A 27,463-nucleotide genomic window follows, 5' to 3' on the forward strand; every position below is an offset into this window, starting at 1 on the left:
AGAGAGAAAGAAAGAAAGAAGGAAAGAAAGAGAAAGAAAGAAAGAAAAAGAAAGAAAGAAAGAAAGAGAGAGAAAGAAAAGAAAGAAAGGCAGGCTATGTTCTGACAGATCTAAATATATAATTTCTAATGAGTATTGTGCTCTCTTGGGGCCCGTATGTGGTAGGCTGCCCCCACTCAGACACAACTGGACTCTCTAGGGCCCTGCCTGGGTCTCCATTCCTGTCACCCCAGCGGCACTGCCTAGGATGTCGGCCCCCAGCCCTGGCTGCACATAAGGTAACCAACTGTCCCAGTTTTCCTGGGGCTGAGGGGTTTCTTGGGACACAGGACTTTCAGTTCTCAAACCAGGATAGTCCCAGACAAGTAGGGATGCTTGTTGATCCTAGCTGCACATCAAAAGCTCCTGGGAATCCTTCAAACTGGAGGGAAGATTCTTCCTGGGGAGGTCATCCCTTCACTATGGAAGTAAACAAGCTCAGGCACAATGGCGTTGCGTAGTTCCTGGCCACAGGAGTGAAAAGGACCCCACAGTCATAGTGGCATCTTCCCATGTAAGGTTGGGGACACATTGGGATCTTTTCTGGTTCCTGACCAAATTATAACTCCTGAAAGGCCTTTCTTACTCCCCTTCTCCCCACTTGGCTCATTCTTTATCCTCACTGAAGCTTCAATGGAAATATCACCTCCTCTAGGAAGTCCCCCTGACCTCTTCCAGAGAGTTGATTAGACTGTCAGCTCATTGAGGACAGCAGCCTCAGTCATTCAAGTGCTCAATACATCTGCTGAATGAGTGATGGAATGACCATGTTAACCAGCAAATGGGTTCATTAGCTTCAAATCCTAGAACCTTCAGCATTTGCCCAGACTGGCCACCATCCAGCTGCTAGAAGCTATTTCCAAAGTGGTGGGCAAGAGGGCAAGAATGACCCTGGAGATCCATCTCCATGCAGGTGCTACAAGCCCAGCTAATGGTGCACGGAAAGCTTTGTGCAGACCCGCGAGACAATCCACCCCTTTGCTTACGCAAACTCCAGTTTCTTTAGGTCCCGAACAGCAGGGAGCTCCCCAGCTGTGTCTTCTGAGAAACTTCTCGTCCTGGAGAGAACAGGCAATATTAGGGAGAGCAGGCACTGCTGTCACTGAGCCCTTACCCACAGGTCCCATGATGACTGCCCCAGTGCCCCAATTCCCCCCGGGGGGGCATGGATGCCTTTCCTTGGGGCTGCTGCTGTCTTCCTGTTAAAAAAAGATCTGCCTAGGTGTGGTGGCTCATGATTATAGGCCCAGCAGTTTGGGAGGCTGAGGCAGGAGGATCACTTGAGGCCAGGTATTCAAGACCAGACTGGACAACATAACAAGATCCCTGTGTCTACAAAAACTTAAAAAATCATCCAGTGTGATGATGTGCAATTATTATCTCAGCTACTGGGGAGGCTGAGGCAGGAGGAATGCTTGAGCTCAGGAGCTCTGAAGCTGCAGTAAGCTATGACCACATTACTGTACTCTAGCCTGCTAGACAGAGTGAAACTCTGTCTCTAAAAAATAAAAAAATAAAAATAAAAGATCTCAGGACTGTATCTTTCACGGAAACGAGCCTCAGCTTAGGCACTTACCAGCCTATCCCAGACAGCATGTAAGAGGTGCTCAAACAATGTGTGATGAAGGAATGAATGAAAGAGTTAACTTGTTCTGCAATCAAGTTTTGTCTGCCTTCTGGACCTTAGCTCTGCCATCTACAAATTCAGGACAACAGTTGTCCTAAATGCTTCAAAGGGCGGCAGTAGGTGTCATTTCTGTTACTAGATACACAAGCCATCCTTGTTAACTCCTAGAGGGGGAGAGGTTCTCCATGGCTTTAGGTAAGACTTGGGCACATGATGGCAAGTTACGAATGCAGTGAAGTTTTCGATCCTGAAGGGTCTGCCTAGTCAGCGAGAGGTTCTGGGTAGCCACTGCCCAGAAAGACGGCATGGGGTATCTCAAAGAACAGGGGTCCCTGGAAATTCCCATAACAAGTTTGATCATGGGTCCTACATGTCCTCAACCTGCACGGCCTGAACCACCTCCCATCCCCCTCTCCCCTCACCTCTGAGTCTGCACAAGCTTTCCCAGGTCTTCCACATCCTTCAGGGACTTGGCTTTGAAAGGCTCGATGGTGAACTTCTCCTCTGCTGCCTGAAGTAGCTTGGTCTCCCCATGCTGCCGTAGGGACTCCCACAGTGCCACTGTGTCACTCAAGGCAGCCCTGTGGAGGGAGGGCCTCAGACCCAGGTATGGTAACCAGGCTACCTTAATGGAACGGCAGCTCCATAAGGGCCCTCTGACCTATTAAGATACTTTCCTTCCTTAGCTCCACCTCTACCTTTCCCAGAAAGCCTTCCATGACCACTTTAGCCTTTGCTGAGTCCTACTTTCTTACAACTCTCATGGTGGTTTTCTTTCCCTTTTTGCTCTGGCTACCAGGAAGCTCACTGCCAAATTCTTGGCACAATGATGTAGGACTTTACAGCTTGGGCAAAGTATGTTTAGGGGGGAATATGGAAGCAGTCCTCTGGAGATTAAGCTGAAATGCTCAAGCAGACTGCAGACCAACTTATTGAAACCAAATTAAGGAATTTAGATTCATCCCGACAGTCGTGGAGTGTCCTTGAAGGATCACAAGCAGAGGTAGAATATAACAGGATTCAAGCTCTGAGACGATTGCTCTGGTTGCTGAAGATCAAATGGAGTGGAAGAGGAAAGATTGGAGGCAGAGAGTCCAAGGAGAGGCCATGGCTTTACTGTAAGCATGAGAAAATGGTGGCTTACTCCACAGGTGGAAAGAATAAACAAATTGGAGCCCAGGTCAGTCTCCGATTCTAGCCATGTCCCAGTGAATGGCACATGGCAGGGTCTCAAGTATTTATTGGGAGAATGCCACTGACTCTCACTTGCTGTGTGGCTTTAGGCAAGTGGCTGCCCCTCTCTGAGCCTCAACATCCTCACCTTAAAAATGAAGAGAATCAGGGCAGGTGCGGTGGTTCACCCCTGTAATCCCAGCACTTTGGCAGGGTGAGGTGGGTGGATCACCAGGTCAGGAGTTAGAGACCAGCCTGACCAACATGGTGAAACCCCCTCTGTACCAAAAATACAAAAATTAGCTGTGCATGTTGGTGCACGCCTATAATCCCAGCTACTCGGGAGGCTGAGGCAGGAGAATTGCTTGAACCCAGGAGGTGGAGGTTGCAGTGAGCTGAAACTGTGCCCCTGCAGTCTGCACTCTAGCCTGGGCAACAGAGCAAGACTCTGTCTCAAAAAAAAAAAAAAGGAGGAGAGAATCCATTCCGCCCCACCCGGCTACTGTGCATACTAAAACCCCCCAGAGTGAGCACTGGGCTTGGCACCAAGACCACAATTAATGGCCAACACAGGCGTGCCCCTTCTCCTGGCCCCTGCCCCCACCTGAAATGCGTGACACAGCTGAGTCCCACGAGGCTCCCCAATCCCGAGGGGTCAATGCCAGTGCTGCGGAGATCCAGGGAGAAGTCTCGGCCCGCCGCCTCCAAGGCCTTGCCCAATACATGTGCATCGGGAGGTGTGAGCCGGGTGCCCAGAAACGAGAGGCGGGCGGGGAGCTCCTGCACCACGTGCCGCCAAATCCCAGCCTCCTCGGCCTCGTGGGCACAGTGCAGCAGCTCCAGCAGCTGACGAGCCCGCAGCGTCCCCGGCTGCAGCCGCTTCAGGTACTTCGCAAGCACTTTCTGCTTCCTGTCCACCAAGGCAGTCGCCGATGGCCCCACCAGGGCTCCCAGGCAGCGGGTGGGAGGCTGGAAGATCAGCCCGGCCAGAAAGCGTGGCACGCCTTCCAGCCAGTTGTCATAAGGCCTCTTCTTCCTGGGGGTCAATGCTAGATACTGTGGGAGCTCCTTGTCCTTGATTTCGCCGCTCAGAGCCAGCCACATGGCCCCCAGGAAGCACTGCAGGAGGAAGCTGCAGAAGGCCAGCTCGGCCCCGGCGGCCCCTGGCGGGTGCTGCACTAAGCCTTTGGCCACTGCCCAGGTCCTCACGTCTGCGGATGGGAAGTGGTCCTCCCGTAGGGTGCTTTGGTGTCTGCGGCCCAGCTCCCAGGCCAGCTTGGCCAGCTCTGCCAGGGCCCCCGGGGGGCCATCACGGGCTGCAGGGCCCAGCAGGCCGACATAGAGTCCCGTGAGCGTGGAGGGCAGCTCGGCGTCCCCCCCCAGCTCCAGCAGGGCCTCTGAGAGCTGGCACACTGCCTGGCACAAAGTGGGGCTGTGGCCATGACTGAGGAGGAATGGCCGGTCCCGGAGGAGCGCCAGGGCTCTGGCTTGCTGCTCGGTCTTCCCTGAGCACTCAAAGTGGCGCATCACATAGGTCTGGGTCTGCTCCACGGAGAAGCCGGAGAGCTCAAACAGGGCATCGGCCTTGCTCAGGCTCTGGGTCAGGCGGCCCCGGGGCCGGGTGGTGAGGAGGAGGGTGCAGCCTCGGAGCAGCTTCCTCTGGAAAAGGCCGGCCAGCAGCCCTCGCAGGGAGCAGGGCTCTGCGGGCGCCGGTCCGCACGTGCTGTGCAGGAAGCCGTCTTGTGCTTCCAGCTCCTCGAAGGCGTCTAGGATGAGCAGAACACGGTCAGGCCTCTTCAAGATGTGGCTGAAGACCTCATCGTCTGCCACAAGTGACCGTGGGCCCAGGGAGAAGAGCAGATCCTGCAGGCGGTAGGCATCGCCCGGACGGTTCAAGCGGTGGCAGGGGACAGAGAAGACGAAGTCGTACTGGGGAAGTCGGCCACAAGCCCAGGCCCGGCTCACTGCCCCAGCCCAACAGCTCTTGCCCTGACCAGCTTTGCCCAGCACAGCAATCACTTGTGTCTCACGCGGCCGCGGACGCGGACGCTCCCTGGTAGCCAGCAGCACCTCAGCCAGGCCTCCGTGAGCCAGCTGCCGCTCTGCCCAGTCTGGCGTGGCGAGTTCTCGCTCCAGGCTCTTGCTGCTGCTCCTCTCCAGCTTGGCACGCACCAGATCTGCCTCCACCAGGATGCCATCCAGGCCTGCAGGTTCAGTCTGATACATGTCTTGCAGCAAGCGGTGGAACTGCTCCACTGACTCTGCAAAGGCCAGGGGTGTGTCAGGGAAGGGGGAGGGAAGAGGCAGGGCCAGAGCTCGCCTCCCCGAGGCCAGCACTGCTGCCATCATCTACATCTGTTCCCCACACAGTTTTTTTTTTTTTAGACAGAGTCTGGCTTTGTCACCCAGGTTAGAGCACAGTGGTGCGATCACAGCTCACTGCAGCCTCAACCTCCTGGGCTCAAGTGATCCTCCCAACTCCACCCCACAAGGAGCTGGGAACACAGACATATGACACCATGCCTGGCTAATTTTTTGATTTTTTTTTAAAGATGGAGTCTCACTATGTTGCCCCAGCTGGAGTTCAATGACACAATCATGGCCCACTGCAGCCTCAACCTCGCAGGCTTAAGTGATCCTCCTGCCTCAGCCTCCTGAGTAGCTGGGACTACAAGTGCCCACTGTCAAGCCCAGCTAATTTTTCTTTTTTGTTTTTTGTGGAGATAAAGTCTCACTATGCTGCCCAGGCTGGTCTTGAACTCCTGGGCTTGAGCAATCCTTCCACCTTGGCCTCCCAAAGTGCTGGGATTACAGGTGGGAGTCACCACATCTGGCCACCTTACCGTCTTCATTAACTGCTTCATTCAGTCACCCAGATACTCATTCATTAGTTCACTCATTTCCATACCCATTCATTCATTCACTCATCCTCTCTCTCATTTATCTGTCTACTCTTTTTAGGCCTTTTCCATCTCTCTCTTTTTTGTGTGTGATGGATCTTGCTCTGTTGCCCAGGCTGGAGTGCAATGGTGTGATCTCGGCTCACTGCAACCTCCACTTCCTGGGTTCAAGCGATTTTCCTGCCTCAGCCTTCCAAGCAGCTGGGATTACAGGCACACACCACAACGCCCGGCTAATTTTTGTATTTTTAGTAGAGACGGGGTTTCACTATGTTTGCCTAGCTGGTATTGAACTCCTGACCTCAGGTGATCCGCCTGCCTTGGCCTCCCCAGGGGCTGGGATTGCAGGTGTGAGCCACTGCACTGGCCACTGTCTCTCATTCCTTCATTTACTCAGTAACCTTTTTCTTCTCTTGTTCACTACTCACTCACCGTGGGGAGGTCATGGGAGGGAGTGCTAAGAGTTAAGACAGTGGAGCCCACGTGTCTGGGTTCAAATCCCGGCTCTACCACTTGCTGGAGCAATCCTGAGCATGTTATACATCCCACCATGACTCAGTAGCCTCATCTGGAAAATGGGGATAATATTGGGGTTGTGTGAGACTTTAATGATTTAATATACCTAACATGCTTAGACCAGTATGTGAGAGCAAGCATTTAGTTACCTAGCAATTCTCCTACTCATTGGTTTATTCCCACTGTCCATCGCTCCCAACCTCATCTCACTTCATCCACTCACTCACTCACTCCGTTAACCACGCCCCCCTCATTCCTTCTCTCAGCCTGAAAATGAGATGTCCGTGCCCACTTCAGGCTTATTGAAGGGCAGCTTTTCAATGAATATTGCATGAGGGAGTGGTAGAGTGAACGCTGAAGTGATGGCATGATCAAATAAGGGAATGAATAAATGCATGTGTGAGCCAACAAAGAAGGGATTGAATAAGGATCAAGTGAATGAGTGAGGTGAAGCCAGATTTGGGCTCCCCAGAACCTGGGGCACCACTCACCGGGCCATTTTGGAAGCTTGTTGGAGCCCTCTCCAGCTGCCTGGCATTGGGTGGGGGTCGTCTTGTGCTCTGGAGATGGAGAAGCAGGTGCCAGAGTTAGGGTGAGGATTATCCCCAGGGATTCCCTTCCCTCTGGGACACAGTCCTTACAGCATTCATGGGCTGACTTTCCCAAGATGGAGGTTGTAAGACAGAGGCCTGAGGCCATATCCATGGCAAAGATGCCTTTCTTTGGCCAGCTATACTTTAACAAATTTCACCCGTTTTTTTCAAAATCACAATTTCAGGCCGGTAATCCCAGGACTTTGGGAGGCTGAGGCGGGTGGATCACCTGAGGTCAGGAGTTGGAGACCAGCCTGGCCAACATGGTGAAACTTGTCTCTACTAAAATTACAAAAAATTAGCCAAGTGTGATGGTGCACACCTGTAGTCCCAGCTGTTCGGGAGCCTGAGGCAGGAGAATCGCTTGAACCTGGAGGGTGGAGGTTGCAGTGAGCCATGATGGCACCACTGCACTCCAGCCTGGGGAACAGAGCGACAGTCCATCTCAACAATAAATAACAAAATAAATAACATTAAAATTAAATTTAAAAATCACAATATCTATGTAAAAATCAGGGTTTTCAGCTTCAAAAAATCTGGCCACATTGGCTTTTTCTGCTGAGTAACAAGCAGCTGAAGGCTGGTGGCTCTGTTCGGATGGGATTTGGATTCTCCAGCTGTTCCCTCCCCCACAACCATGCCCCGACTCCCCCGAGACTCTCCCTGTCCTGTCTGACCCCTAAACATGACCTGCTCGTGGGTCTTATCTGAGACCATTCCTTCCCCAGGGCCTCGATCCTGCTTCCAGTGCCTGTCACAGGCCCCAAGGGTCCTCACCTGTCACGTTTGCTCGGGAGGTCAGGGCAGGCTCAGGCATGCTGGGCAGGTCAGTGGCTGATGGAGCAAAGGGGCTGGTGGAGCCTGGCCGGTCTGGAGATGCCGGGAGGCCGTGGACAGTGGGTCCACTGGGAGAAGGTGGTTGACTGGCCTGGGGCACCTCACCTACATTGGAGGTGGAGAAAGGTGTTGAGAACAACCAGGTATTCATTCCAGAAATGCACTTGGGTCACCCCTACTCCAATCTGGGCTGTGGAGCTCAGGAAGTCTGGAGAGAGGAGAGGAGAACTTCCAAAGGAGGACATTTCAGGACAGAGCCGAGGAAAGAGCTCTGGAGTTACATCTAGCTCCTGGAACCTTGCTTTTCCCATCTGTGAAAAGGGCACAATTAGCTCTCAAGGACCTTAGGGCAGGTGCTACTATAGCACTCTTCCTTTTGTATGATTAGTGCTCATTTTCCTAGATGTCGGGAACTGCTCCTCTGCTTCTGGGACACCAGTGCCTTTTACTGAAACTATCATGCAACCATGAACGGACACTCTGGACTTGTGTGGAAGCATCCTCCTGGCCTCATCCCTGAGAGCCGAAGCACAACTTCCCTGGGACAATTCACAACCCCTCAGTGTGGGGGGACAGTAGGGACCATTTTACTGATTAGGAAACAAGACAAATCAGAGAAAGCTATGCAAGGATGCACACCAAACTATTCACATCAGTATACGAAAAGAGTGAGTTGATTCTCGTAAACACTGCTTATCATTAGCTTATTGATGAGCACGTATTGATGTTGCAATTTAAAAACAAAAATGTTTAAAAAATAAGGAAAAACTAAGGGTCAGAAGGGGAAAGCAACATATGGAAGGCCACACACCACTCTTGGTCAGACCACCTGAGGAATCTCTGCTCCTCTGTTCTGATTTTTGGGAAATGGGGACAGAGAAAGTTGTACCAGGGAGGGAGGATCATGAGAAGGTGCTAGGGCACCACTGCCAAGTGCATGGAGTATGCGGAGGATGAGGTCGGGGAGTAGTCAGGTAGAAGGGAGAGATGGTTGGGGAGCCAGGCCCTGTACTCACTGTGGTAGATGAATATACTGGAGACTCCTGTCCCAGCCCCAGAGATTTGCCAGAACCCCTGGGGCAGAGTGGAGAGGGTGGGGATGAACTGGACAGGTCCCTCAGGGAGATTCAGGCAGCTCAGCGAGGAACTGGAGGAAGGCACTGCAAGAGACACAGGCATCGAGTTGGGAGTTTGCATAGCACCTGTGTTTGTAATTCTGCTCTTGCTTATTTGATTAATGTCTGACTCCCCTAAACGGCCCTAATTTCCCTAAGAGCAGCAGCTGTGTGTGTACTGCCCTGCTGGCCTTCTTAGCACCTAGCAGAGCACGTGGCACAGAGAAGGGGGTCCGTGAAAGCTGATGAATTAATGAGGCTTGCAGCTGAATGCCCTCATCGGTGGAGATTCCCTCCTAAGCGTCACATGGACGTGCTTCCTTCCAAGGCGTGTTCTCTGATAGGGACTGAGCTGATGGGGGCCCCAAGAAGAAAACTGGCTGGGACAGAGGTGAGTGACACTGACAGGGTCAGGGAGGGGGGAGATTCAGTTCCTGGCAGTCTTAGCGTCAACTCCTCAGCCACCTCCCAAGAGGGAGAAAGCCCGCCCTCTCCAAGCCCCCATAACATACTGGGCGTCTGGTAGGTTTCTTTCAGGTGAGTCTGGCCGGAGGCTGGCTCCTGGTTGAACAGAGCAGGCGGTAGCAGGCAGGGCAGGGTGGAGGAGTCGCTCACTGGCCCCACCAGAAAACTGCCAGTCACTACAGTGGGGGGCTCTGCTGTGAGAAAGGGGACTGTGTTAGAGGCTGGTGCTTGGAGGGGACTTCCTGGGAATGGGTGGGGCTCCAGAATGGCATGGATCTCTCTCTTGGCAGAGGAAATGCTTATCCTTTTCTCAGCCCTGGCTGCAGCTGTGTTGTTCAGCAACTGCTCTGTGCCAGGCAGCCCCCGGTCCTCTCCTTGTGACTTGGCCCTGAGAGCTTTGCTGAGCAGGACCCTAGGGCCTCCACTCGAAGAGCTGAGGCGTAATAGAACTTTGAACAGGCTGTTAGCTCCATGCCCCTACCACCTCCCACACACAACTATGAGCCCCTCAGGGGATCCTAAGAGGCCCCAAGCTCTCAGGCTCTGCCCAAAGAAGGGCAGGGGCTGCACCATCCCCATCAGACTTGGGCCAGGAGTTCAATCTCTTCCACTTTTTCGTTTTTTTTTTTTTTTGAGATGGAGTCTCACTCTGTCACCCAGGCTGAAGTGCAGTGGCGCAATCTCAGCTCACTGTAACTTCCACCTCCCACCTCAGCCTCCCAAGCAGCTGGGAGTACAGACGCACACCACCACAACCAACTAATTTTTGTATTTCTAGTAGAGATGGGGTTTTGCCATGTTGGCCAGCCTGGTCTCGAACTGATGACCTTGTGATCCACCTGCCTCAGCATCCCAAGTGCTGGGATTACAGGTGTGAGCCAGCGCACCTGGCCCCAGTTTCTTCCATGTAATAGGAATATTTAAGATGGGAGGGATTTGTCTCCCTCATCAGATTAGGAACTACTTGAGAACAGGCAGGGATCACTTCACCATCCTGGGGTCCAGTTTATATGAGCACCTAAGAATATCCCAGCTTCCCTGCCAAGATATCCACCCCCTCTCAACCCCAGCCCATCTGCCCTGCTCACCTGGCTTCCAGTGCTTCAGGTCTGCAGGAAGCTCCTCTGGGAAGGCTGCAGAGAGAACCTGTGGTCAGCTGCCCCAGGGAGAGGGCATCCCAAGCCAGGAGAGGCTCAGGACCCCAGCAGGCCATATGGCCTTAACTTCAAGGCTGGGAAGTGGTCTTAAGGGTCCCTTTACCTCCCCTTCCTCTAACCGTTCCAACCCTGGCTCCTTGGCTTGAAGCTAAACCCTATCTCAAAGCACCGCAGACAGTGCAGCAGCAGCAGAGGCTGAGCCACAAAGAAGACAGAACAAGGGTTTGAGCTGAAAAACAAAAGAAAGCAGCCTGCTTTTGAATCCCGTCCTAGCTGTGTGCCTTTGCAATACAGCTTCTCTTAACCTTTGATCTCACATCTATGAAATGGGGGTGGTGGTTCCTACATGGCAGGAGTACGTCAGAAATCAGTATCAAGCACTCACATCAACAGATTAAAAACCCATGTGTCCGTTAGCAAGGAGCTGCTTAAACAAATGATGGTTTACCTAATGAAACCCACCTGGCGTTGAAGGAGCAAGGATGCTGAAGTACACAAGGGGAAGTATAAATCTGCAATTTACATTTGAAATGTATGTTGAAATGTACCAAAAGTATAATCAATGAATAGGTGGGTGGATAGAGGGATAGAGAGATGAATAGAGATGTGATAAGATGAATAGAGGCCAATATTAATTGTAGAATTGAAGCGGTGCCTGGTGGGTATAAGGAAGTTCATAGTATAATTTCTTCACCTTTGTTGTATCCTGAAAACTTTTTTTTTTTTTTTTTTGAGACAGAGTCTAGCTCTGTTGCTCATGCTGGAATGCAGTGGTGCAATTTCGAGTCACCGCAACCTCCGCCTCCCAGATTCAATAGATTGTTCTAACTCAGTCTCCTAAGTAGCTGGGATTACAGACGTTCACCACCATGCCTGGCTAATTTTTGTATTTTAGTAGATATGGGGTTTGACCCTGTTGGCCAGGCTGGTCTCAAACTCTTGACCTCAGGTGATCCGCCTGCCTCAGCCTCCCAAAGTGCTGGGATTACAGATGTGAGCCATCATACCCAGCCAAAACTTTCATAAAAAAGTCATGGGGGAAAATATTTATCAAATGAAAACATCAAGAAGAAAAACAGAAAGAAAGAAAATAAAGAAGGTGCTGGAGATGGGACCATGTCTTCTCCCTCAATAACATGGAATATAACCTCCCAGACGTGGGAAATGTAGAAAGCAAAGTGCAGAATAGTGTAAGTAAAATGTGGCTATTTGCATGGAAAAATTAAAACAAAGGAGCTGGCTTTATTTTTGACAGGGCAAAAAGGAAGTTGGTCACATACATAGGAGCAAAACTGAGGGACTATGGAACAGGAGTGGGAGGGAGATGTTTTTCTTTCACCGAATATTCTTTTTGTTCTTATCTGAGATGGAGTTTCACTTTGTCACCCAGTCTGGGGAGAAGTGGTGTGATCTTAGCTCACTGCAACCTCTGTCTCCCAGGTTCAAGTGATTCTCCTCCCTCAGCCTCCCGAGTAGCTGGGATTACAGGTGCGCGCCACCACACCTGGCTCATTTTTGTATTTTTTCGGTAGAGATGGTATTTCACCATGTTGGTCTGACTGGTCTTGAACTCCTGCCTCCTTCAGCCTTCCAAAATGCTGGGATTACAAGTGTGAGCCACCATGCCCAGACTTCACTGAATATTCTTTTCACTTTTAAAATTCTTACGCCCTGTATGCAACTCACCTGTTTAAAAAATAAACAGATCCAGGGCTTACACCCATAATAAGTCAGACCCATAATAAGTACTCAGTGAACGATTATGCCCGTTTTACGGATGTTTTCATTCACCAGGTATCTGTTGAGGTGCTACTGTGTACCAGGCACTGCACTGGACGCTGGGGAAGGAGTCATGAGCAAAAAAGATGAGGTCCCTGTCCTCACAGTGGGAGAACAGGCATAAAATATGTCCAGATGGTAATGAGTGCTAAGCTGCCAGGAAAGACACACACAAGGTGGGAATAACTGAGCTAATCTACATGGAAGGATGGTCAGAGAAGGCTTCCAGGAGGAGGTGACAGTTTAGCCAAGACCAGAAGGATTCAAAGGAGCCAGCCATGGGAAGAACTGGGGGAGGGGCATTCCAGGTGGAGACTACAGCAAATGCCAAGGGCCCGAGACTCGAAAGAGCACATGGGTTACAGGAGTGGGAAGAAGCCAGCGGTGGCTGCGGTGTGGTAGCGCACAGTGGGTTTGGAGAGGGAGAACGCGCCATGCAGGCCTTGTGGCATGTATTTTGTAGCCATTGGAGGGTTATCAGGGCCATGAAATGATCAGATTTACATTTGAAAGCTCCTGTTGGCTTTTTTTTTTTTTTTTGAGACAAAGTCTCACTCTTGTCCACAGGCTGGAGTGCAATGGCGTGATCTCGGCTCACTGCAATCTCTGCCTCCCAGGTTTAAGTGATTCTCCTGCCAGAGCCTCCTGAGTAGCTGGGACTATAGGCATGCGCCACCACGGCCGCCTAATTTGGTATTTTTAGTAGAGATGGGGTTTCTCCATGTTGGTCAGGCTGGTCTTGAACTCTCGACCTCAGGTGATCCGTCTGCCTCAGCCTCCCAAAGTGCTGGGATTACAGGCATGAGCCACAGCACCCAGCCCCTCCTGTTGGCTTTGAAAGGGCCTCCCAACGAGACAGGACTTAGAGAGGAAAGCGAGTTGGAACCACAGCAGGCCTGGAGTCAAGGAAAGGCCAGGACTCAGGCAAGGCTAGAGTGGATCAGGGAGGGGCTCACTCACGTCTTTTCTGACTTTTTTTCAGCCCAACTTCTGCCGGCGTCTCCACACTGTCACTGACTTCATCTGGTCCTATGTGCTCTACTTTGAGAAAAACCAGAGACCAACTCGCACAATCAATGGAAGCCCAAGGTGAGCCTCTGTTGTCCCTACCTTGGGGAGAGGGGTCTGGCTGCCCATCGATGAATGGCCGTCAGGTATAAAGGCACCCCCGAAGGAACAAGGCAGGAAATTCAGGCTGAACCAAGACCTTCCCACCCCCCAACAAACGTACTGAAAATGTCTTTGTTTGGGTCCTCCAGCTGGGAGTCCTGGAACACATACTGGTCCAGTTCCGCTGCCCAGACAAGAAAAAGTGCAGTCAACCAACAAGATCTCACTGAAGGCCTACTGTGTGCCAGGCCCTGGGTTGGGGACCCTCTGGGCCTGGCACACAGTGGGGGCTCAAGAAATGTTTGTTGAATGAATAAATGATCAAAGAAATGAATGAACCTGGATGCTTCAGGGGTTCTTAATCTAATTGAAAGAGTGAGGTATGTATCCATGAAAACTTATCCACTGCTACAAAGAAGAGCAAGGCAGAGTGGTAGAGTTGCCGTGGGATTTGGGTTCAAATTCCATCTCTACTCTCCACTAGCCCTACTAGCTGTGCAATCCTGGGCTAGTTACTTAAGCACTCTGGGCCCCCATTTCCTCATCTGTGTAAGGTGAATAAATAATGCCTACTACCCATGATGAATAGAGGTTCTGCATCTAGAGCATCCACCACAGTAGCTGGTATACAGTAGGCACTCAATAAATAGTGCTAACTATATAAAGGTGTACATGGCTTTGAGCCCTTGGAATACAGGCATCATGACATGAGGTAAGAGAAAAAAGTGTATAGTGGGATGGGGCAATCAGGGAAGGCTTCCTGGAGGAAAGGATCCTGGAGTCAGACCTTGAAAGATGGGGCAGAGTCTGGGAGAAGGAGAATGTGGATAGCTTTCTGGGTCATAGTGACAGAGTGAGGAAAGATGTTCAGAGTATGTTTAGAAAACCCTCAGAGATAATGTGATAGCGGTAGAAGTTTCATGTTAGGGAAAGTTAGGACTTGGTTTTATAAGCAATGGGGAGCCATAGAAGGCTTTTGAGCTGAGGAATGGAACGATGGCCATAATGAAAATGATGAAAACTAAGATGATGATAATGGTGGCGTGATGATGGTGGTGGTGGGGTAGTATCTAACATTTCCTTACTGCTTACTCTGTGCAAATTCCTTTTCTAAATGCTTCACATTGTAACTGATTCAGTCTTACAACCTTCCCATGATGGTGGATGTGATTTATTATCTCCAGCTTACACATTTGGAAGCTAAGGTCATATTTCAGGATGCTGCAAAAGAATACTTTCCCAGGCCTGGGCTTCACCTTCTAGAAGCAGGGAGAACACCCATAGACTTCAGGAGCAGACTTGGGTGATTCTGCCTGTTATGGTTTGAATGTTTGTCTTCTCCAAAACTCATGTACAAGTGTAATCTCCTATGTGGTAGCACTGAGAGGTGGGGCCTTTAAGAGGTGATTGGTGCTCTTCCCTCATGAATGGGTTAATCTGTTCATGAATTAGTGAATAAAGAAGTTAATAAGTTAATGGGTTGTCATGGGAGTAAGACTAGTGGTTTTATGAGAAGAGGAACAGAGACTCACACTGAAACCTCTTGCCTCATGATGCCCTGCACTGCCTTGGGACTCTGCAGAGAGTCTCTAACAGCAAGAAGGTCCTCACCAGATGCCACCCCTAACCTTGGACTTCTCGGCCTCCAGAACCATTAAGAAATAATTGTTTTCTTTATAAATCACTCAATATCAGCATGTTATTCTAAGCAACAGAAACTGGACTGCCTCATCTACTTGCCTCAGCTACTTGCTTAGGCAGCTTCCACTGTCTGTGGAGATGCCCCTAAGAAAAAGACAAAAACCCAAATCCTATGACATGCCCAAATCCTTAATGACTGCCTCCAGTTGTGAAGAAATGCGATTGTCCTCTGCCCCAATCACTCCTCTTTCTCCCTTGTAAATTCCCAGGAAAGGAAGGAAGCAGTCAGACGGCTCTCAGTTCTGTAATTTCGGAAACATGAACAATTATGTTTCCTCCATTTTCTTCTTTTGTATGATGTTCAGTAAACTGTGCCCTGGGGAAAAATTAGCCACGTTTGCATTGAGCACAGGACTGCTGAATGATGCAGCTCCTGGGTTGCCAGGAAGAGCACCACTAAGAACCATTTTGAAGGTTGTTCACTGCGCAAGGGTGCCCTCGCCAACAGGGAAAATGGGGGCAGGAATCCAGCTTGCACTTTGCTAGCCAAGCAGTTACTTCCTGGTAGGGACTGCATCCTCCAGAAGAGGGGCACGGTTTTCTAATTCAACAGAGGTTCTGTATGAGATGGTGGTGATGCTGGTGGGAAGGGATTCTCTATCCCATTTCCCTTTCCCAGAAAACAAACCAGTAACAGCAACAACACCACCACCTCTCCCCAAGAGTTCTGCCCTTGTCTGAAAGCTGCACATTAGCTTCTCTGCTTAAGCCTTAGCAAACCTTCCAACCCCAGACACTTTCTTTTTTTGTAGTTGAAAATGGAGACTTTGAAATGAGAAAGATCTAGGTTAGAATTTCAGACCTGCACATTACTCTCTCTGATGCAACCTTGGTTAGGTTGTTTCAACTCTCTAAACCTCAATTTCCTCATTTGTAAAAGACAGAAACTAATAATATGCATTTCCTTTGTTGTTGTAAGGATTTCAGATGATAATGTACGGACAGCAATGAACATACTGAGTATCCGGTAAATGCTAGTTATTACAAACACTGGAGTAGCTTGGCTAAGGAGCTGGGGGGAAAAGGGAAAGAGGTGTACGGTGTGGGCTTTGTAGAAAGGATGGACAGAAGAGCAAGAAACAGAAATGGGTGTAGAAATGGAGGTGGAGAATATATACATGAGATTTTGTTTGCCTGGTGGTCATTAGTGAAGGGGCCTATTTCCCACACTGGCCTCCATCTCCCACCTCTTCCACTCGTTACTCTGTATCTTTCTTGCCATGATTTCCATGGGAGGGGCCTGCCGTGGCTCATGATGAATGGGTGAGATTGACAAGTGATAGCAAAGAACCCTTTCCCTTGACTATTGTTTTCTGGGCTCACGTTTCCTCACCGATACTGGCATAAGCCTCCCTGGTCTCTTCATCCCCTTCCATGTCACGCCACAGCCTGCTGAACTGGTCACAGTTGATGGTGTCCATGTCAGTTTCTGGGAGGAAAAGTCCCTTGGATGAAGCAGGAAATTTCTGGGAAGAGGGCTGGTGGGGAAGGAGGGAGAGGCAGGGTAGGGCTGGCAGATCGACCTCATCTTCAGCAAGCGGTCCACAGACTGGAGAGCTGTCCTTGGTGCTGACAGGAGCTCAGGGGCAGGAACTTCCCCTGATTGCCATCTCTACAGCAAGCTGAGGGGTGGGGAATACAGGGAGAGGGCAGAGGGAAGAGGGCTCACCTGAGTGAAACTCAGTCTCTTCTTCTCCAGCCAGGTCCATTGGGTCATGTAAGTGATAGAGGTGCAGGGGGTCAGCACTGCTGTTGAGAAGTTCCAGGTAGCTGCCGCCTTCTAGGGGTCCCAACTCCATGGTGGCACACTGTGTGCTGCCTGGGAGGGAAGACATGCTCAGTCAGCTCCCAGGGTGTTAGAAAGAGGCAGAAGATTGACACCTATAACAACTCGCAGCTGGTGAGGGCTGGGGATGCGAGGAGTGAATAAAAGTGCTCATTCAGCAATTCTTACATGCTCAGGGTGGTGGGCAGAGGAAGCCACATTCCCTTCCTCCAAGGAACTTATAACCACATGAGAAGATACCAGGAGGTAGAAAAGGGAACTGGGAAGTGTGGATTCCATCAATCTCACACCAGAGTGTCAGGAGACCTGTCCCGCATTTGGCACTGCCAGGAATGGTAACAGCTAAGATTTATAAGGCACTTACCATATGCCAGGCATGAGCTGGCACATTTAATCCTTGTATCAGCAACCATGTAAGGAAGGCACTATTGTTATCCTCACTTTGCATATGAGAAAACAGAGGCTCAGAGAGGTGAAGTGATTTATGTAAGGAAACCCATGTCCAACCGGAACCAGGATTTGAACCCAGACAGTCCTGCTAAAGGCCCTGCATTTAACTGCAGTGCTCTACTGCCTTGGGTGGCCTTGAGTGAGTCTCTTCTCTTTTCTGTGCCTCAGTTTCCTAATATGTAAACCGAAGGAATCTGAGCAGATTTTAAGATTTCCTCATCATCATTTTTTGAAGGGCATATTAAATACTTTTGATGCTATTTCATTTAATCTTTAAACAATCCCAGATGTAGATACCTCATATATCCTGACATGATTATTACACATTCTATGCATGTAATAAATAATCACATGTACCCCATAAATGTGTATAATATTATGTATTAATAAAACAAAACAAAAACCCCAGATATATCTACACAAAAACATGTACATGAATGTTCATAGAAGCATAACTCATAATAGCCAAAATATGAAAACAACCCAAATATCCTTCAAAAAATGAATGGACAAACAAAATATTGCTTATTTATGCAATAAAATATTCCAGCACTAAAGGGAGAAAGCATTGATATATGCTACAATGTAGATGAACCTTAAAAAATGCCAAGTGAAGAAGCCAGACACAAAGGGTCACATATTGTATGATTCTATTGATTTGAAATGTCCAGAATTAACAAATCCATAGAGACAGAAAGTAGAAGGGGTGGGACATGGTGGCTCAAGCCTGAAATCCCAGCACTTTGGGAGGCTGAGACAGTGAGCCCAGGTGTTGAAGACCAGCCTGGGCAACATAGCAAGATCCTATCTCTGTTATTACTATTATTATTTTTAAAGGAAGCATATTAGTGGTTGCCTAGGGCATGGCAGAGAGCAGTTTTGGAAGAAAACGGGGAACAACTGCTGATGAGCATGGAGTTTCTTTGCGGGGTGATGAAATGTTCTAAAATTGACTGTGAGGATGGGAGATGGCCGCACAACTCTGTGAATATTTCAAAAAGATCATTGAACTGTATTTTTCTTTTTGAGACGGAGTCTCTGTCACCTAGGCTGGACTGCAGTGGTGCGATCTTGGCTCACTGCGACCTCCGCCTCCTGGGTTCAAGCGATTCTTTTGCCTCAGCCTCCTGAGTAGCTGGGACTACAGGTGCCCACCACCATGCCCAGCACATTTTTGTATTTTTAGTAGAAATGAGGTTTTGCCATGTTGGCCAGGCTGGTCTTGAACTCCTGACCTCAGGTGATCCTCCCATTTCAGCACTCCCAAAGTGCCAGGATTACAGATGTGAGCCACTGCACCCAGGCCCTTAATTCTATCTGCAAAGGCCCTTTTTCCGAATAAAGTCACACTGACAGGTTCCAGGGATTTGATATGGACATATCTTTTGGGGGGTCCACCTTTCAACACACCACACATGGCATGCAGATGAAGGCCAGAAGGAAACAAAGGGAGTTTCCTGGAGGAGGTAAGAGGACAGCTGGTCCTGAAGCTGGAGGACCTGAGGGAGCCTGCTACTGCCGTGTCCTGGGCCCAGAAGAGAATGAATTGAAGGTTAAGCTCATGAGAAAACACACATGCAACTTGTCACCCCATTCCAGAGGCTCCCTTTTCTTTTCTTTTCTCTTTTTTTTTTTTTTTTTTTCTTTGTTTTGTTTTTTTGAGACAGAGTCTCACTCTGTCACCGAGGTTGGAGTGCAGTGGTGCAATCTCGGCTCACTGCAACCTCCACCTCCCAGGTTCAAGTGATTTTCCTGCCTCCACCTCCCAAGTAGCTGGGATTACAGGCGCCTGCCACCACGCCCGGCCCAGAGGCTCATTTTCTTGCACTTATCCACAGCTCTCACTGCCGATCGAGGGGCTCAGCACAGACCCCGGAGGTCACAGAGAATGATCTTTCCAGCCCAACCTGGGGCACTGACAGGGGCTGCTTGTTCATGACAGCGGAGTAGGGGCTGCAGGAACCCAAACATAACTGGCGTGCAGCGAGGTCCCAGCCAGCCGTGACTGGAGGAAGCAGAACTGAAAGATGCGGCCACCACCCTTTCCCTGGAGCGGGGCCAAGGCTGGGAGGTGGGGGTGGGGTGGGACGCTCCACCCCTTCCAGCACATTGTTCTGGGACACAGGCACACAGTTGACTGTTCTCTCAGAGCAGTGAGAGAAGACTCCCTTGCCCCCACTCCTGCCTGCTGCCCGCCTCCCATTCCACCTGTGGTCTTTATGGAGAACCTGTGTGGCAGCAATCTGCCTCCTCTTTGAGGCAGTGTGATCTCCTAACAAGAGCTCCAGACTGACCCTAGCAACTTTGTGAATGAGCTGTGTGACTTTGGACTTTGGGCAAATTACCCTAACTCAGTTTTCTGACAGGGCATCAGGTCTGCCAGGGACCTTTAAGCTTGATCTCTTTACTTCACTCTACAGATGACAAGACTGAGACCCTGGGAAGGACATGACTTCCACAAGACCCCGTGGCCTGTTGGTGGCTGACCTTGCACCTGCTCTCCCCTGCCCCTCCCACAAGACTCCCAGGCTGGTGCTGTTTCCTCCCAATCAAAATGTACCCAATAAAATGATCTCCCTTGTCCTATCTAGGCCCAAGCATAGAGACGCAGGCCATATCACAGATGGGACATGGTGGGAGGAACCTGGAGACATTTAGCCCACCCTCACTTATTGACAATCTCTTCAAGCTCTAAATGACATTGCCGTGTGATGAAGCCTGCAGTCAGAGAAATACATTGAGAAGGGAAAGAAGGCAAGTATAGTGAGCTTTAGGGCAAAATTGACCAACTCTGAGACTACCCTTACCTACCAACGCACTGCAACGTGGGCAAGTTCATTTTTTAAACCACTTGGAGCCTCAGTTTCCTCATCTGTAAAATGGGAATAATGATAATTGACAACTCATAAGAATTAGGGGAGTTAAGTCGCGTGGAGCCCTTAGAAAGGAGACTGGCAATCAGTAAGGGCTGAATGAAGAGTAGCTGAAGGCAACACAAAACTTTGGCATGGTGAGGACAGTATCTGTGATGGCCATCGTTATTATTAGTTCACTTCCTACCTCTGTGAGTGACAAAGGGACTCTTTCCCTTCCATTTCCTCCTAGGTCAAACTTTGTGAAGCCAAGCTTTCTGTTCTTTTGCATCAGGGGACCCTCAGACTTCATAGGAAGAAGAAAGCCCTCTGCAGGCTGGGCATGGTGGCTCACATCTGTAGAAACTCTAGCACTTTGGAAGTCCGAGGCAGGAGAATCACTTGAGTCCAGGAGTTTGAGACCAGCCTGGGCAACATGGCGAAACCCTATCTCTACAAATAACACAATAATTAGCCGGCTGTGGTGGCACGTGCCTGTAATTCCAGCTACTTGGGAGACTAAGGTAGAAGGATCGCTTGAGCCCAGGAGGTCGAGGCTGCGTTCCAGCCTGGGTGATAGAGCCAGACTGTGTCAAAAAACAAAAACAAAAACCACAGCCTATAGTACAGCCAGCAGGAGAGTTTGAATGACCTGGCCACACACCCCATCACCACCACAGAGAAGTTGCCTGGGCAGAAAGTCACCAGGGGGCCTAAGATCTGTGTCACTGGCTCAACCTGGACAAGAGGAAACCCCCTCCTGGAAGTCCCCAATACACATTTCGGCAACCCTCTCCCTGCTTCCTTAAGACTAAAGGAAGTACTTCCTGTACCTTAAGTACTTCCTCTTGGGTGAGCTGGATTTGCAGCTCACAATGGACTTCTGCCTCTCTCCCCATCTGAGTTCCCACAGAGCTCTGAGGAAAAGGCAGGATAGAGTGTTATGCCCATTTCATCTTGGAGGAGGTTCACACACCGCAGTGAAATGGCCTGTTCAAGGTCACGTGGTTTAGGAGCTTGAGTCTGAATCCTGGCTGTGATGTCTTAGCCAAGTCGCTTGACCTCTCTGAGCATCAGTTTCCCCAACATTAGATCTGGAGAATGAAGATTGCCTTGCAGCTCAGCACTTTGGGAGGCTGAGGCAGGGGGATCACTTGAGGTCAGGAGATCAACACCAGCTTGGGCAACATGGTGAAATCCCATCTCTACTAAAAATACAAAAATTAGCTGGGCATGGTGGTACACTCCTGTAATCCCAGCAACTTAGGAGGCTGAGGCAAGAGACTCACTTGAACCTGGGAGGCGGAGGCTGCAGTGAGCCAAGATCATGCCACTGCCCTCCAGCCTGGGTAACAGAGTGAGTTACCATCTCAAACAAACAGAATGACTGCCCTACGGGATCATCTGAAGGCCAAGGGAACTTCTGTGTGGCATGCCAGCTACCTAAGAAGCCCACAGTCAAAGGAAGCTCATTACATTAGGGGGTATCAAAGCTAAGACTCAGGCCTGAGACTCTAGGTTTCCCCACAACACCATAGCTGCCTCCCAGTCACACCAAGGTCTACTTGGATCTTGGCCTGGGACCTTCCTCTATCCCCAGAGCCAAGCTTCCTATGCCTACAGATGCTTAGGAGGTGCTTCAAAGGCCCCTTCATTGCACTCCTTCTCCAACCCACAATACCAGAGGAGGGTAGAGGAAAAAGATGGCCGTGGTCATCCTATGGCAAGAGAGAGAGCCCTTCAGCTACCCCCAGCCCGTGGAGGGCAGGGACCACATCCCTCTAGCTTACCTCCTCCCAGCTCTCAGCATATTTCTGCACATGGCAGGCTCTCTCCATCCCTGGCAATGATACTGAACTAGAATTCACAGTGCCCAGCAAGTGCCGGGCAGCAAATGACATGACTTACAGACGTTCCCCATTTGGTCTAACTTACACCTCAGCTATTTGTATTCCTATTTTTTTCAGAAGAAGAGACAGGCTCAGAGAGATGTGTGAGCTGAGATTTGAACCAAACTACCCATCTCCAAAGCCTCAGCCCACTCGATAGCCTTTTTGGATTGCTCTTGGTCCCCCCCGCCACCCTGGGGTGGTGCCCTCAGTCAGGGAGGGGAGGTATGGTGGCAAGACAATTTCTCCTTTTGAGCAGCCATCTGGGGACAGGGCAGAGGTGCGGTTTGTGTCTTTTTGGTAAACGGGAAGTATTTTTAGAAGGTCCTCTTTGAAACTGTTTCTCCAGGGCCACCACCTTCCACGTCTAACTTGAGAAAATGTTCCTCATCTTTTGGCCACCAAAAGTCCTCTTTTGGGGTTCATTTTCATCCCCACTTCACACTGCATGCAGGACTTGAAAGACCAAGTATTAATACTAAACAGGTATCTGACATAACAATTCATTTCTCTCTCCCCCGAGGAAAATCAAGTGTTGCGGGAGTGTTCTAACTCAGACCGAAGCAACCTGAAACCAGTGGATGTAGCTCTTCTGTGTGCCGCATGATGTTCCGTCTCGGCTGGTGGGAAATGGCTGGGAGCTCCGGTGGTGAGCTCTGGGGTGAAGTTTGCCGATGTTGAGACTACCCCCTCCCAAACAACCCACTACAATCTGAGCAAGTTCTTTTTTTTTTTTTTTTTTGAGACAGAGTCTCGCTCTGTCACTGAGGCTGGAGTACAATGGTGCAATCTCAGCTCACTGCAAACTCCACCTCCCATGTTCAAGCAATTCTCCTGTCTCAGCCTCCCAAGCAACTGGGATTACAGGTGTCCACCACTGCACCTGGCTAATTTTTGTATTTTTAGTAGAGATGCGGTTCCGCCATGTTGTTCAGGCTGGTCTTGAACTCCCGACCTCAGGTGATCCCCTACCTTGGCCTCTCCAAGTGCTGGGATTACAGGCATGAGCCACCGTGCCCGGCCACAAGTTCATTTCTTAAACCACTTAGAGCCTCAGTTTCCTCATCTGTAAAACAGGAATAATGATAATTGGCAACTCATAAGAATTAGGGAAGTTAAGTCGCATGCAGCCCTTAGAAAAGGGACTGGTGATCAGTAAGTGCTAAATGACAAGTAGCTTACAGCAGCACAAAACTTCTGCATGGTGAGGACAATATGTGTGATGGCCATGATTATTATTAGTTGCTTCTTACCTCTGTGACAGTGACAAGGAAAGAGTTCTTCGTGTCTGGGGCTGTGCTGGATATCTTGCATTTACTATTCTCTTTCAACCACTAATGGCAACTCTGGGAGATTGGTATGATTATACCCATTTTATAGATGCCGCCACTGAGATCACGTCCAGTTTATTAAATGCTTTCTTCCCAGAGAAGGGGAGTGTATCTTTGAGGGTGTAAGGAGGCACTGCAAGGGAGAAGGAGGCTCTTTTGCTACCCCTAAAAGCCTCCAGCACTGCTCTGAACTATGATTAAAGAGCATGAGAAGGAGGCCGGGGGTGGAGGCTCATGCCTGTAATCCCAGGACTTTGGGAGGCCGAGGTGGGCAAATTACTTGAGGTCAGGAGCTCAAGACCAGCCTGCCAATATGGTGAAACCTCATCTCTACAAAAATACAAAAGTTAGCCGGGCATGGTGTGGGTGCCTGTAATCCTAGCTACTCAGGGGGTTGAGGCAGGAAAATTGCTCGAACCCGGGAGGCGGAGGATACAGTGAGCCAAGATCACGCCACTGCACTCCAGTCTGGGTGACAGAGTGAGACTCTGTCTCAAAAAAAAAAAAAAAAAAAAAGAGAGAAGGCATATTTCCCTAGTCTTGACCATGAACTTCGCCTCCTGAGGAGTAATTGGAAGACCTCTGAACTGTGTACCTAGAGATACGGTTTTAGTTTCTGCTCTACCTTTGATCCTGAGTACATTACCTTAGCCCTCTGAGCTTCTGTTTCAGTGAGTGTGGGAGCCCCTTCAGTTGGGTCGTTTTGAGATTCTGATTCCTCATTGTCTGGCAGTCTTTTCTCCTTTGCCTTTCCCCTGACCACACCATCCTGCTCTCCAACCTCATGACAAGCTGCTTCCGGGGGCCAGAGGGAGGTGGGAAGTCAGGAACCTAGGAATGCCTATGTACCGTGACCAGACCCCAAACAGCTTCTTTGCAGGGGCAATAGTTCAAATGAGTTCCCCTTTTCCTCATGTACCCTGTAGTCCTCCAGATAAAATCTAACAAACATGTCTCACTTTTCCCCTGTAAAGCTGTAAAACAATGATTTGCGGAGCACCCCATAAGAAAGTCACTGAGCTCAGCTCCTTAGGGGCCCCAAAGAAGTTGACCACACGGTCCCTGCCAAGAGGCTTGCAATGTAGACCCAGATGACATTTTAGGGGAGAGATACTACACTATAATACTGTCACCTTTCCATCTGAGCTGGCACCAGAGCTGGAAGGTGCACCCAACACCCCAGATGCTGCAACCTCAGTGCTTCCTGATCCTTCTCTGTGTGAAACTGGCTTGCTTGGGTACCTAGGGCCAGTCCCCTCCAAGACCCTCTGTAGAAGAGGACCTTCCTGTGCACCTCAATTCCATTGCAGGACAGGACAGAATTGAACCCTGCCTCCCCCTGCCCAATCACCCATCCCTCCCAAGCTATCATCTTTCCAGCAGGTCAGAGCTAGAGGGGACCTGCGAGGAGGCTTCAAGCCAAGGGTGGTGGCTCACACCTGCAATCCCAGCACTTTGGGAGGCTGAGGCAGGCAGATCACCTGAGGTCAGGAGTTCGAGACCAGCCTGGCCAACACAGTGAAACTGTATCTCTATTCAAAATACCAAAATCAGCTGGTGTGGTGGCATGCGCCTGTAATCCCAGCTACACGGGAGGTTGAGGCAAGAGAATCACTTGAACCTGGGAGGTGGAGGTTGCAGTGAGTCAAGATCAAGGCCGGGGGCGGTGGCTCAAGCCTGTAATCCCAGCACTTTGGGAGGCCGAGGCGGGTGGATCACGAGGTCAAGAGATCGAGACCATCCTGGTCAACATGGTGAAACCCCGTCTCTACTAAAAAATACAAAAAATCAGCTGGGCATGGTGGCGCGTGCCTGTAATCCCATCTACTCAGGAGGCTGAGGCAGGAGAATTGCCTGAACCCAGGAGGCGGAGGTTGCGGTGAGCCAAGATCGCGCCATTGCACTCCAGCCTGGGTAACATGAGTGAAACTCCGTCTCAAAAAAAAAAAAAAAAAAAAAAAGATCAAGTGCAGTCTGGGTGACAGAGCGAGACTCCGTCTCAATAGAAACTGGATGAGCTCTATAAGAGCTCCAGATCTTCCAGATGAGCAGAGTGACACACATGCACCTTAAAAAGCAACACATGGCTGGGATTGCAGGTGTGCACCACCATACCAAGCTAATTTTTGTTTTTAGTAGAGACGAGCTTTTGCCATGTTGGCCAGGGTGGTCTTGAACTCCTGACCTCAGGTGATCCATCTGCCTCGGCCTCCCAAACTTCTGGGATTACAAGTATGGGCCACGGCACCCAGTGGAAAACATGTTTTATAAGAGCACGCACAAACAGAAGAATACACCTGAAATGCATTAGAATGGGTACCCAGAACGGGAAGTAGAGACATTAATGAAGAGCGATCCCTCAGGTGAACCAAAGAGCATAGTATACTATGAACTGGGGTGGGCTATGCAGTTAATCAAAGGTTTAACGGCCCAAGAGTTGAAAAGAAAAGAAACAGGAGGGTTCATGGGGTGGCATCGGTACCTCTGTGGCTCACCAACCACACAGAGCCTGGAACCTAGAGATGCTCACAAAGAAACACACCTCTGCTCTTGCCACCCTATAGGCTGTGTGGGGATGGCTTGACTTGTGCCCAAGAGCCCACAGTCCTGGGGAAGAGATAAGAACACGCTGGACATGAACAGGTTGGGGGAGGAGATGGATGTAGAGGAGGAAGCCCCTCGCTGTCCAGCCTGCTGTTGGCCAACCAAGCGTAGGTATCCCAGGAAAATGAGACAGAGAGACGACTTAGAGAAACGACTGTCTCACTCAAGACTTCACTTCCGGGAGTGGCACGAGGAGGTCATAGGAGATGGAGAGGAAACTGAGGCATGTAGCAACACTCCGGGGCTTATGGGCCTGGAAAAGATGCAGGATCTGATCATTTGTCCTCAAGGCAGGGAGACTGGAAGACATGTGCATGTGTATACATGCATGTGTGGGCATATATATGTGTGTAATGGGGTCAGGAGGTCAAATGAGCTTCATGTCAGGAGAGGTCTGGAAATATTGCTATTGGTTGGGTCTGAATCCCCTCTCTGACCTGCAGGCTTCTCACATGTGCTATGAGGGCTTGGCTTCAAAATCAGAAGTTGAATCTGGTCGGTAGGCCTACTTGTTTTGTTTTCTAAGCCAATATGTGTGTGTGTGTGTCAATGACCACCACACACAACTGTTACCAGAGACCCCACTACTCCCTATTGCCTTTTGCCTGGAGACATTTCACATCATTATATCCCCTTTGGCACTCGGATTTGTTACCCTTGGAGGGGCTTGGAGGCCCTCGCAGGTCCCTTCTAGCTCTGACCTGCTGGAAAGATGATGGCTTGGGAGGGATGGGTGATAGGGGCAGGGAGAAGCGGGATTCAATTCTGTCCCGTCCTGCAATGGAATTGAGGTGCACAGGAGGGTCTTGTTCTACAGAGGGTTTTGGAAGGGGTTGGTCCTGGGTGCCCAAACAGGCCACTTCCACACAGAGAAGGAGCAGAAAGCACTGAGGTTGCAGCGTCTGGGGTGTTGGGTGCACCTTCCCCGCTCTGGTGCCAGTTCAGATGGAAAGGTGATTAAGAGGAAAGCTATCTGAGCTCACGCCTGTAATCCCACCATTTTGAGAGGCAGAGGTAGGAGAATGACTTGAGACCAGGAGTTTGACACCAGCCTGGGCAACATGGTGAAACCCCATCTATTCAGAAATGAAAGAAAAATGAGCTGAGTGTGGTGGAGTGCCCATGTAGTCTTGGCTACTTGGGAGGCTGAGGCGGGAAGATGGCTTGAGCTCAGGAGCTTGAAGCTGCAGTGAGCAATGATTGTACCGCTGTACTCCAGCCTGGGCAACAGAGTGAGAACCTGTCTCATAATTGAATGAATAAATGGATGAATGAATGGATGAATGGTAAGCTCTCTGGGAATTGCAGGATGCAAAGAGCGGCTGCCTATTGACAGCTGCCTGCTGCTTCTCCTTGTTGTCCGGATTCCGGTGCCCTTGAATGGATTTCTATTGCAGCTCCCTGCCCTTTGGGTGTGAACCAACCAACCTGTGGCAGGACAAAGTAACTTCAGAGCAGGAAAGTTGGAAATTAAAGCAAAATTGGCTCCAGTCCCTGGCCAAAGGGCTTCTCAGCAGTTGGAAGCAGTTTAAAGAAAGA

The 27,463-nt window shown here is 50.0% G+C and overlaps 1 protein-coding gene across 19 annotated transcripts in view; it reads right to left on the bottom strand.

Moving 5' to 3' along the window:
* CIITA (class II major histocompatibility complex transactivator) overlaps positions 1-27,463 on the bottom strand; it is a 60,613-nt gene that overhangs the window by 13,428 nt on the left and 19,722 nt on the right. For 5 of the 19 annotated variants that reach the window (XM_032242776.1, XM_032242771.1, XM_032242774.1 and 2 more), the window contains exons 2-13: positions 16,682-16,831; positions 16,346-16,441; positions 13,433-13,495; positions 13,162-13,242; positions 10,354-10,398; positions 9,313-9,459; positions 8,702-8,845; positions 7,626-7,790; positions 6,747-6,815; positions 3,444-5,100; positions 2,089-2,247; positions 1,026-1,097 (exon numbers count right to left, since the gene is read on the bottom strand). In XM_032242776.1, the coding sequence (XP_032098667.1) occupies positions 1,026-1,097; positions 2,089-2,247; positions 3,444-5,100; positions 6,747-6,815; positions 7,626-7,790; positions 8,702-8,845; positions 9,313-9,459; positions 10,354-10,398; positions 13,162-13,242; positions 13,433-13,495; positions 16,346-16,441; positions 16,682-16,831 (2,848 nt within the window). Of the gene's footprint in view, positions 1-1,025; positions 1,098-2,088; positions 2,248-3,443; positions 5,101-6,746; positions 6,816-7,625; positions 7,791-8,701; positions 8,846-9,312; positions 9,460-10,353; positions 10,399-13,161; positions 13,243-13,432; positions 13,496-16,345; positions 16,491-16,681; positions 16,858-22,961; positions 23,616-27,463 lie in introns of those variants that run through there. The other 14 variants (XM_032242772.1, XM_032242783.1, XM_032242781.1 and 11 more) reach the window with 9 other exon arrangements.

The sequence above is a fragment of the Sapajus apella genome, unplaced genomic scaffold, assembly GCF_009761245.1.
Source record: "Sapajus apella isolate SASKATOON/1434 unplaced genomic scaffold, GSC_monkey_1.0 scaffold51, whole genome shotgun sequence".
NCBI classification, from domain to species: Eukaryota; Metazoa; Chordata; class Mammalia; order Primates; family Cebidae; genus Sapajus; species Sapajus apella.